Source organism: Xiphophorus couchianus, chromosome 16, assembly GCF_001444195.1.
Source record: "Xiphophorus couchianus chromosome 16, X_couchianus-1.0, whole genome shotgun sequence".
Classification (NCBI taxonomy): Eukaryota; Metazoa; Chordata; class Actinopteri; order Cyprinodontiformes; family Poeciliidae; genus Xiphophorus; species Xiphophorus couchianus.
In genome coordinates, this window is record NC_040243.1 from 19,114,668 (window position 1) to 19,127,047 (window position 12,380).

The 12,380-nt window shown below is 40.0% G+C and overlaps 1 protein-coding gene across 1 annotated transcript; it reads left to right on the forward strand.

The window, feature by feature from the left end:
• Positions 1–181: 181 nt before the first annotated feature.
• LOC114159847 (casein kinase I) lies at positions 182–12,283 on the forward strand. The gene is made up of 11 exons (XM_028042056.1): positions 182–401; positions 4,168–4,282; positions 4,383–4,493; positions 5,806–5,954; positions 6,413–6,641; positions 7,667–7,837; positions 8,033–8,181; positions 8,275–8,470; positions 9,101–9,240; positions 10,536–10,601; positions 10,678–12,283. The coding sequence occupies exons 2-10, from the start codon at positions 4,207–4,209 to the stop codon at positions 10,566–10,568; spliced, it is 1,254 nt and encodes a 417-aa protein (XP_027897857.1). The 5' UTR covers positions 182–401; positions 4,168–4,206; the 3' UTR covers positions 10,569–10,601; positions 10,678–12,283.
• Positions 12,284–12,380: the final 97 nt, after the last annotated feature.

The window sequence follows — 12,380 nt, forward strand, 5'->3', positions numbered from 1 at the left end:
ACTGTCAAAATTTTATTAAGTAGTTCCTTTTGGAGCGAATAACGGTAACTAGAAATTTAATGAATGGTGAAATTAAATAATGGAGGCGTAGTTAGATTTGACGTTCCAGTTTTAGTACTGACGGTGACATCCAGAGGGTGACGTCATCGACGTTGTGAGCACGTACGTCGTTAAGTAACGAGAGGAGGGGGAGGCAAGTCAGAGTGGAGAACGGCAGTTTGTGCTGCTGGAGCTTCTCAGGGACTATCAACAGGGAGCGCAACCGACGACTGAGCTCAGAGCCGGGGGTATGAGAGCTGTCATAATCCGCTCCCATCCTCCTCTGGTCGGGTTCTTGTCCGACTGACAACCATCGGATCAGAAGCTCCACTTAACCAGCTGTCAGACGAACCCGATATCGGGTGAGTGTTGGGTCGGGGAGCCATTAAAACCGAGGGGGAAAAAGAGACCCGATTCGACCGAAGCGGAGTCTCCTATTCACGGCTTACAGGAGAGGGGGAGGGGGCAAGTAGTAGGACTGGCTGTCTACCCTGGTTAGTTGAATGCATGTGAGGGTGCGGTTGTAAGTAAGACAAAAAATTTGACTTATTCAACTGTATTAATGTTGAGCTTTCTTAAATTTAGAACCTTTTCAGCAGTACGTCCCACGGTTCGGGTAACGTATTCCTCCTACTAGCTTAGTCGTAGCGGCTAACAGTCAACTTACGCTGATTCCTGTGGCTTATATTTCTAACGCAAACTAGTAAAAGCACATATAAGCCGTCTAAGTCACCTATTTATTATTTTTGTCAAACTATGACTGTATATGTTTAATATTCTTTTTCTAAAAATATATCGCAGCACTTTGTCAAACGGAATACCGACTGAATTGTGCCACTATAGCTATACAAAACCGTCGTTTTGTTAGCATAAATGGGGGTGAAATTGCGCACAAAATGTGGCATCCGTTGAATTCAGAACAAAGTAGTTGTTTGTAGTGACAGCTGTGAGGGGCGTAACGTTAGCAGTGTTCGTGTGATTGCGAAATAATCTGGTTTTGCGTGACTGACATTGTTTTCTTTCTTCTTTTTTTTATTTTAAGAGTTTTGAGTAGATGTAATTTCATATAAAAGTGCTCCAAACAGAAGTTGTTTGGATTGATGGAAAGCTGGAAAAAAATACAAAATATTTCCTTCTTTACAGTCGTCACTGTGAGGTATTAAAGCTTAAACCATAGCAGCCCAGCTCCTTAGTACATCATGTTTTCGCAGCTACTACTAAGACTCCCCTTGAACCAGCAGATATGTACTGTACCATCCTGACCAATCCACTCTCCTGGAGACGATTACTACCGTAATAGCACATGTTGTTTTCCCAGTGCAGTGTGACAAGCTAATTCCCATTGCTTCACCTTATACACTCACCGTCTCTGAGACCTGAGAATGATGAATTCCTCCCTTTGCTGTTAAGCTTAAGATACTCGCACCTTTGAGAATCCTAAAATCCCCCGTCATAAGGCAGGCTAAGACCAGTACAATAGCATTTATTTGAATGCATTTATGCTAACAGTACAAGCACCGGTCTGAAGGATGCAGAGAAATGGAGCTGAGTGTTGTGCGTCTCTGTTTCTGAACTGAGTGCTCTCTGTTTTAGTTTTGTAATTATTTTACTCCTCAACTCTGGTCTTTTGTTGGAACACCGGTTCCACGCTCTTGCGTGTAATGACCCTAACCCTTTATTAACTCTGATCCGTCTGCGTCCGTCACATCTGCCATGGCGAGCTGCCGACATTCAATTTTTAAAAATGTTTTTTTTTAATTGTTGCCCATGTGTTTTGGATTTTTTTTCTCTGTTAACTAGTTTCATCATAAAACCGGAGGATGTATTTATCCATGTGCTTGTAGACAAAGTATTCTAAATAATTACAGTTTTGTGGGTTCGTTTTCTAACTAATGGCATACGACAAGCTTCTTTTGGATCTTAAACAGGTAATAAATGTTAAATTGCTATAGATAAAAACATGAAATAAGTAAAATAATCAGAGATGCACAAAAAATACACTTATAAACCATAATTGGACTATTTTTAGCTTAACCATCACTGACCTGTAATCAACCTTTCAAAACAATCAGTTGTTTTGACTAGATGGAGTACTAACTCAAGATATCAGTAAAATCTAAAAATACTTTTTAAAATGGCTTGAATTATGGTGTCATTCAAGATGTTTTTGACTACTTCCTGACTAGTCATAATTTATTTTTTGATATCAGAAATATTTTTTTCAGATGGTCAGTAATTAATCGCTGATATCTCAATTAAAGCTCACACACAAATTAATGGTAACTGACGTCATTTATACTAGTCAGAAGGTATTTAAGAAATATCTCAAATAAGTATTTTGAACATAAATTAAAATAACATAATTAAGGATTTCTTATTGTAATAATATGTCTAGTCATGCATCAATTTTTAATATCTGGAATATAACCGGAACCAATTTTATGTTAAAACTGCCTGCCTTGGTTCTCCAAGAATTGTTGCCTAATTTGCTGGAGTTGTCCTCAAAGTGAACTTGTTTTGAAGATTTGGATTTTCTCTCCAAGTAAGATAAGCTGAGGTATTTTTGTGGTTCCATCCTAGGAATCAATGCGTTATCTGCATAATATATTTATATGTACTTGTTCCCTTAATATGAATGTATTTGTAGGCTCAGTCTGACTGCGTTCTCCGTAAAGTAAGCCATGCTGCATTTTGAAAGCGCCACATTTTGTCGACACGGCGTTCCCAGATTAACACTGGGAGTAAACCTCGTCTAATGAGCGCAGCTCTGGGCTTTCTGGAGTTCATTACACAGACCCAACGGTCCGAGGGCTCTGACACAGATCCAGGCAGCCAGTGCTCTCTGTTGCCGTGGCTGCTCATGCCTTCTTTCCGTCGGCGTTGCCAGCTGTTGGATTGCCAGCCCAGCATGGCAGAGAGCTCAGCCTCGCTTTGGCAGCGCCTGCTCAATGTGGCGTGGTCGAGCGAAGCGCTAAATAAGTGATGATCCCGCGCCGCCATCACGTGCGAGCTTGGCTCGGAAATTGCGCTCAATTTCCTCATGCATCCCAAAGCCTTGTGCTCGTGCAGCATCAGGTCTTCCTCGTTCCTCTTCCAGGTTTAAATCGGCATTTCTACTTTGGCCTCTTTTTCTTTTCTTTTTTTCCCTTCACTCCTCCTTTCTTCTGCTGAGCCCAAAGCAGTCTCCCACCCCACCATCTCTAGCTACCCTGCAAGTTCCATCTTTTTTTTTCTTTTTTTGTTTTGTTCTGGAGAGTAGATGGGTGTCTCCATCTAACAGGATGCATCCTCTTGTAAACATGTGGTAAGTTTTGCTGGGATAAATTCATCATATGAGAAACCGAGTCTCAACAAAGACTTCAGTCATTCTGTCACGTGGCAAAATAAAGAAACTGGCTCTGATTTTAACGCCGAATGGTTTTTAACCAAAGGGACAATTATATAAACTTAGTTTTATTACAAAACTATGTGGTAATATTGTCATATAAGTGATAAGAGCTGTTTATTACTACTTTTTATGTAACTCTGTGGCTGTGACTGCATGGCACAGCAATTGTAGCCTCTCATGCACAAATTCTGCTCTTGACTAACTTTTCCTTGAAAACGCCATGAGTCAGTTGTTGTTAATTGAATAAATTTTTTGAAAATAGTATCTTCTGTTGAGTATTTATTAACCAATTGATGTATACATAATCACCTTTTAGAAAACAAATGGGAGACACTACAACTTTAACTAATAAAAACTAAACAACATATAACTAAGAAAAACTAGCAAACGCGCTCTAAAAGCGAATCAAAGCTGACGGGTCAAAATGAAATAAAACTGAATCATAATGAAAAACCCAAAATGATGTACAGTAACTGCATTTAACCATATTTAATTCAAAAAACATATTTATTGATGCACTCATTGAACAAACGGTGTAGAAAATGGTAATACGGACAGTTTTAAGGGATTAATTTGAATTTATTGAGCCAACAAATCAAAACTCTTAAAATAAATATATCACTATGGATGATAAACAACACATTAACTATCCACCTTTATTTTTACCCCCAAAATATGTCTTAATAACGAGCCACTGAGTTGAGAATATGTGTGTTTAAACGTTGCTTTTATTCCCGTAGATCTACGTTGTCCGTTGATGACAGTGACACCTCGCAACCATGGAGCTGAGAGTGGGGAACAAATACCGGCTGGGGCGAAAGATAGGGAGTGGATCCTTCGGAGACATTTACCTCGGTAAGCGGGGGAGGAAAATGTTCCTCACCTTCATCCATCGTCAGGCACCACAACGTGCTTCTCCTTACAGATGTGGTTATTTTTGTCCGCTTCTCCTCAGGTGCCAACATTGCGACGGGCGAGGAAGTCGCCATCAAGCTGGAATGTGTGAAGACCAAACACCCACAGTTGCACATTGAAAGCAAGTTCTACAAGATGATGCAGGGAGGAGGTGAGCACCTGCCGCTTCAACGCGCTCGGCAGGATTTTTCAGCGCATTCCTTTATAGACGTCATCGTGGCGGCGCAAAAACATCCTGCTGAACCCGACGCTCATTACTGTAATATTATGCAATGAATCCAGTTAGCAGAATCAAAATGACCTTTGTATATACAGTACAGACCAAAAGTTTGAACACACCTTTTAATTCAATGAGTTTCCTTTATTTTTATGACTATTGACATTGTAGATTCACACTGAAGGCATCAAAACTATGAACAACAAATGTGGAAATATGCACTAAACAAAAAAGTGTAAAACAACTGAAAATAGCCCTTATATTCTAGTTTCTTCAAAGTAGCAACCTTTTGCTGTGATTACTGCTTTGCACACACTCTGCATTTTCTTGATGAGCTTCAAGAGGTCGTCACCTGAAATGGTTTTCACTTCATAGGTCAACCTGCCCTGTCAGGTTAATAAGTGGGATTTCTTGCCTTATAAATAGTCATGAAAATAAAGAAAACCCATTGAATTAGAAAGGCGTGTCCAAACTTTTGGTCTGTACTGTATATACACACATATACTGTGTGTGTGTGTGTGTGTGTGTGTGTATATATATACATATATAATTTTTAACTGATAAGATGTTGCACCACAAAAATGCTTCCCCCCATCTTTTCAGTGGCAAAGAAAGCAGTTCAGCAGATTCTGCTTGCATCATTTCCAGAGACACTGTCAACAAGGAACTTAAATCGGAGTTAGAACTTAGAACCATGTTAAAATGTTCTGTCTGTCTCTGTTAAAAAGTAGAACATGTTAAAATCTGTCATTAATTAATCAAAATTAATGCATTAAAAGTCATGGAACTTTTCCTTACCCTACCTAGGCACGAATGCAGTTTATGTATTACTCCTCTAAGTTCCATCTCCACATATTCCTATATTAATAAGTAGCATTAACATATTCAGTTAATGCTACTTTTCCCTTACCACCCTTGCAGTTTTAGTGTTTTTATTCAAAACATGATCGTGTGGGAAGCAGGGAAGGGTAATAGAACAGCAACCTGTCTGTGTTTACATGGCAGAGTAACTGTTTATTCTATTGAACTGGTTTATTTCCTGAACACAAATCTTCACTGTTGAGATGATAATACTGCTACACAAAAGAAGCGACAGAATAAGCAGTCCTTTGGTATAAATAAAAGCTAAAATTCACCTTAACACAACTTCAATCAACTTTGCTGCAGTTTTAATGATTCTTTTTAAAGCAATGCTGTTGTTCTGCCACTCAACCCTACATACTCCCGTTTTATTTTATTTGACCAGTCGGGATCCCATCGATAAAATGGTGTGGCGCCGAGGGCGACTACAACGTCATGGTGATGGAGCTGCTGGGGCCCAGCCTGGAGGACCTTTTTAACTTCTGCTCCAGGAAGTTCAGCCTGAAGACTGTCCTGCTTCTGGCAGACCAGATGGTGAGACTCAAACTTTGCCTTAAAGAAACACTCAGTCAGGCAGTATCAAGGTGAACGAGATATTTACGCTGCCAGTAGAGGAACATGATATGAATGACTCTTTCTGCAGCAGGTCAGTGTATATTCTGTGTGTAAACATTGTATGCGATTCCCTTGAGGCCTTTTTAAAGGATATAGATGCTTGATTTCCTTTCCTCGCCTGCTGTCGGCTTTATTCTGTGTTGACTGAGATATTTTGTATCACAGATCAGACTCTTGACTCACCTTTTGTCCCTGACGCGTTGCCGTGTCAGACGTCCATATGGCCATCCGATTGGTTGCTTTTGAGCCTTGCGGGGTCATGGCCTTCCTGTCCTGATTTGTCCCGCTGCCACCACCAATCTGTCGTCCTTCTGTCCGTTTGCTTAAGTAGATCTCGCACGGCTGCCTGTCAACGTAACAAAATGTTTCCTTTCCAGATCAGTCGCATCGAGTACATCCACTCCAAGAACTTCATCCACAGAGACGTGAAGCCAGATAATTTCCTCATGGGTTTGGGCAAGAAGGGCAACCTGGTGTACATCATCGACTTTGGGCTGGCCAAAAAGTATCGTGACGCGCGCACGCACCAGCACATCCCTTACAGGGAGAACAAGAACCTGACGGGGACGGCGCGCTACGCCTCCATCAACACGCATCTTGGAATCGGTGAGACCTGACGCGAGTTTTACTGTGATATCTACTGAGGGAGAATCGTTTGTTTCCTAACCTAAAGGTATTCCTCTTATCAGGGTCGCTCTGTTCTGCCTCAATGACGGCTACATGATAATCTGGGTCGCATTGACCTTTGCCTGGTGGTAGAGTTCAGTAGATGCACAGATCTAATTGTCCTTGGAGTTTTCTGTGTGTTGTTCTTTTTTATTATTATTCTTGTTGAAAATGTATTGGTGGTGTATGAACATGTTGGTGGTTTTCAGATGTGGAAGGGTTTGCTGTTACCATCTCATGAACAGCCGATGCTCCTTTTTGTTAATTTTTGTGCAGGCATTCTGACTGGTCACAGCAACTGATGCTCCTGTGACCAATCAGAATGCCTGAATAAAGCTAAGAGGGGTTTAAAAATAATGTGACTATGGCTGGGTGATGTGTACGGAAGAGGATTAGAGCCACCGGAAAACAAAATAAAAAATCTCGGAATTCTGACTTTATCTCACAATTCTGAAAAAAAGTCAGAATTTATTAATTTTTTTTAACTCCCTAATCATTTTCCATAGATTTGGCTTAAAACTATTTTCCCCATAGTATTCTGATTTTAAATGATTTCTACTTCTAAAAAAAGGATTTTTCTCTTACTTAAAAATAATTGACGAATGACAAAAAACATTTTCAAAATCTGGTCTTTACTTCAGTCATGCTTTCTGTGAGTTGTATTAGGTCGTGAAGAGTTTTTGTTTAATTAACGAAAAAGGTCGTTTTAATAAGAAATAGCTCCCTCAATGATTTTGTAACAGTGTCAGCCAATTAACAAACTACAGTACTATGTTTTTTCTTCTTTCAAATCAGATTTTTCAAGCATGTCTTTCTGCATATACATTAGTTCCATAATTACCGGAAGTTGAACTCTACCAGGAAGAAAAATTGCAACAATTCTTTAAACCCCCAGATATTTGTCCCTAAAATCATCAGGTTTAGTTCTGTCTCATTCATGCACACCTGTCGCTTCGTGTCCACAGAGCAGTCGAGACGTGACGACCTGGAGTCCCTCGGTTACGTCCTCATGTACTTCAACCTGGGCTCGCTGCCCTGGCAGGGCCTCAAGGCTGCCACCAAGAGACAGAAGTACGAGCGAATCAGCGAGAAGAAAATGTCCACACCCATCGAAGTTCTTTGCAAAGGATATCCTTGTAAGTCCTTGTGCATTGGTACAGCCACACGCTCCTGAAACCATCCACAGCTTCTGTGTTTAGTTTGTTCTGCTTAAAACGGAACCAGAGATTCTACTATTTGTGTTGACACTTGCAGGTTGTCTGCCTTTCCTGTATATTCACTTTCTCATTCTTTGTTCTATTTTTTGTTTTGTTTTGTTTTTCTTTCTACAGCCGAGTTCTCCACGTACCTGAATTTTTGCCGCTCGCTCCGTTTCGATGACAAACCGGACTACTCCTACCTACGCCAACTGTTCAGGAATCTCTTCCACCGCCAGGGATTCTCCTACGATTACGTCTTTGACTGGAACATGCTCAAATTTGTACGTTTTTCTCTTTTTTTTGGTTTCCAAACTTTCCTTGCTTATTGAAACCTTCAGTGGAAATTTCCTAATATGGCCTATTACATTTCTCAGGGCGCCAGTCGATCAACTGAGGATGGGGATCGTGACAGAAGGGCCGGGGACGATCGAGACGACCGGATTGGAGGAGCCCCCAGGGGGTCTGCGTCGCGGGGCCTCCCTTCGGGCCCCACCCCAGTCGCTCCCAACAGAGTCCGGAATGGACCAGAGCAAGCCATCTCAAACCCGGCCTCACGGGTCCAGCAATCTGGTTGGTTACTGATTAGTGTTATGTAAAGTTGACTTTTTTTATAGCTTTACATCATGTTACATTATTAATCCTTTATCAAAAACATACCTGGAGTGTGTTTTTGATTATTTTGTGCATGTTTAAGAAGTCCTTTAATCTCCCGTAGCAACCATTCAACTTGTGCAAAATGCCTGGGTGGGCCTAGCCCCGCCCTCGAGTACAAAGCTCCTCCTCAGAGCTGCATTTTCCAAGTTCCTGACTCTCAGGGCGGCCCTCCCCTTACTCAGCTCCTTCAGACCAGCCAGCAGCAATTAGCAAACACTTGGTGGATTTTTCCATCTGCTGAGCTCATTAAAGGAGCTACTTCTCAATGAAATGCTGGTTAACGGAGATGCAATGTGTGATGACTTCCTAAAGGTAGAGTTTTTTAAAGAGACAGGACAATTTAAAGTTGTTAAATTAGAAAGTTATTTTTGATGTATACAGTATTTTTATGACAGTTACTTGATTGTGCTGTAAAATGATACCATGTGACTGGAAAACACATACAGCCCCTTTAAATCACTTTAATTGCAAGAGAAAACTTTGCCAACTCGAATGTTTTCTAGAAAATCTTACTCAGAAACTGTCTATTATTTCTCTTCCCTATAGGCAACACGTCACCTCGTGCAATTTCCCGCGCTGAGCGGGAGAGGAAGGTGAGCATGCGTTTACACCGTGGCGCTCCTGCCAACGTATCGTCCTCTGACCTCACGGCCCGACAAGACCAGTCCAGGATTTCCACGTCACAGGTGAGACAACATTCAAGGCACTGAATTTTTCTAAACAAAAATGGTATCATCCTTGATGTTAGACCCCCCTTTTTGACACATATTGTGTTTTAAAACAACAGCTACATGGAATTGATTTCCTCATATGCTAGATTAGTGTTGTTTGCACTGTTCCCTGCTGGGATCGACTCCCAACATTAAACCTCTAACTTCTGGAGGTATTTTGGAGGTAATTACAGCTTACTGTTTCAGTGTTTAGCAATGGAAGTAATTCCCCTTGAGATTTTCTACATTTTCCCACAATACATCTCCAAACGTCGATGAATTTGATATGATGGACCATGTATCACATGGTTGACTGTGAAGAGGTGTAATGATAAAACATGCCTCAATAAAATTCAGTTAATTCGGTTTTTGCTGTGAATCTTGTGTAGATCTGTCAGTTAATTATTTATTTTTTTGTAGAATTAAAAAGAAAATGAAAACCATGTATAATTTTCCTTCACTTCACGATTATGCCCTACTTGGCGTTTCACTTTAAATTCTCCATCTGAACATTGAAGTTAGTGTTTTTACTGCAGCAAAATAAGTATGAACACATGGTTACAGTTCACCTCTGCTCTGATCAAGCCTTGAGCATCTACTGCATCTTAAATCTGGATGATATGGCTGAAAATCGCCTCACTATATAACCGTTTCATATGAGTCTATCGATAATTATTGATTAGTTCTTTGTTAATATTTCAGATATTTAAAACATCTGGTGGCGTGACCTTTCCTGTTTTATCCACAGTTTTCAGTCTGTGCTGTTTGTATTTAAGCAGCTGCAAGTGGCCAAACCAGAAAATCTTACTCAATAGCTTGTTGCTAGGTAACCAAAGAGTGAGTGAGTTTGTTGATGCTACTTGGTCAGCTGGCTGAGTGGTTAAGTGACTTAAGTCTTTCCTCTGCCTACATCTCCCAGAATGCTGTGCGGTTCAGCGACTATTCTAAATAATGACTATTGGATATTCTGTCAGATATTGATCATATGTCTATTGTAACATATACAGTTATAGATTTATTGACTAGCCCTACTGCATCTTGTGGAGCCACAGCTGAAGTTATGAAGTGACATTTCAGACAAATAAGCCAAAATCAGAATCGGCAGGGCGGCCTTTTTAAGGATCAGTGATCGGCCAGAAAGCTGCAATCTGTGCAGCTCTAGTTTACATTATGGGAAGTTAAATCCATTGAAATCCATCCATTTACATTTCAGTTTAATAATATAAACTGGAAGTTGTTTGCCTTAAACTTTATTCCGTCGTCGTTTGCAGGTCAGCGTGCCATTCGAGCACATTGGGAAGTGAGATTTTGCAGCTCCTCATGCACACATATGACAGGTGAGTTCAATTTTTACATTTTCTATTGTTAGAAATATAAATACAAAGTCTAATTCTGATCCTGTTCTTTTTGCAGGGTTGCAAAGAAGTTTTGTCACTATATTTTTCTTTACCCCCAACGTTCTTTATACTTTGTTTATTGCAAAACTGTTCAATGGACATGCAGGGTTTTTTTTTTTCTTTTTTTTTTTTTTTTTTTGCTGCAACAAGAAATTAAATGTTTAAAGGATTCAGGAAAATACACAAAGGTATTCAACATGCGTTCTTACCCGGATTGTTATAGGCTCACCACCACGATACATGAAACTAACGACAATGCTGCACCTTGACAGTTGCTCATTCCTGCCCTGTTGTTTTTGTTTTGGTCCTCTAAACATTCCCTTGAAAAAAGTCGGCATTGAAGGAGCAAAAAAAAAAAAAAGATTTCAGGGACATGCATGTTTCTTAGTGATGATCAGACTTAGAAAAGTTCCCCTTTTTTCCCAGAAAACGGTAACTGTCATCCTCATTATTCATGAAGGAATATGAAATCGAAGGTTGAGTATCCCTGGTTTGTTTCCTTATTTTATTCTTTGTATTTTTTAAGAATTGAAAGCTAAATCGGATGAGGCATGTAGATTAGAGGGTGGCAACCAGAGAGGAAAGGAAGAAAGTGATGTTTTTTTAGCTGTTGTAATATTCCTGGTGAAGTAGCTGGTATCTGCTTTTCCCCTCACATCCACTTTAGACATAAAAAATCCTCTGCACATCTACTCTGCCTATTTTTTTGTTTTTGTTTTTACATGATTGATTTTAATCCGTGGCAGAAAAAAAATATGATTGTGGAAATTCGAAGGTCTCACTCCTAAGTCTTGAGCGAAGCTCCTCAGGAAATATCTCAGCATACCGATATTCGACCCCAGACCACAGCTGCCCGTTTTGGCTTACAAACAGGGGATGCAATTTTTATGATATTTCTTAAAAGTTACCTTTTTTATTCATTTGTTATTTGGGGCTTTGAAGAAGAAGAGGTGAGGATGGGGGGGGCAAGTCACTGTTAGGAACATGAGGGTGGGTCTGGGCATCAAATTTCTTTTTTTTTTTCCTTTTTTGTTGTTTACTCCACTGTAAATATTTTTTATTTCATTGTAAAGCCAAAATGTGGTTATTGTAAAGGTGTAAAGTAGAAAAATGCATACTAATGACTTATAGGGCGTTGAATCCGAAATAAACGTGGCGATAGGCGACTGTTGCCGTGCCAGCTGGGTCATCCAACAGGTGTGAGTGAGTCGAGTGCTACAGTAAAACCTCCAAGATCAATAACGTCACTTCATCTGTTCAGATCCTCCTCTATTCCCCCAAAAAACAGACTTCTAATATTTCTGTTATAGAAAAATAAATTGGTTTAGTTGACACCACATTCTCTTTATTTAACCTCTCCAACTTTGTCATTAGATGCATCTGCTGGCGTGTGTGTGTGCGTGTAAATGTATATGGAGTGCACTGTGTATAGTTACCATTGTACAGGCCACAATGACCCAGTGGCATTGCAGTTGTAGATTTGCGGATGATGTACAAGAGGATGAAGCAAAAGGTATTTCACATTGTGTATTGTGTACCAATATCCTGTACAGTTCTTTAACACTATTTACAGTATTTGTGTATATTTTATGAAGTAATAAAATGGATAATGTTGCTGACAATCTGTTTTTGGTTGGGTGTTTTTTTCAGATATATTTGCACTTGCATGAATGAATGAGCTGGATACTTGTGTTTAGGGAGGAAAAAATTCAGGGTCTT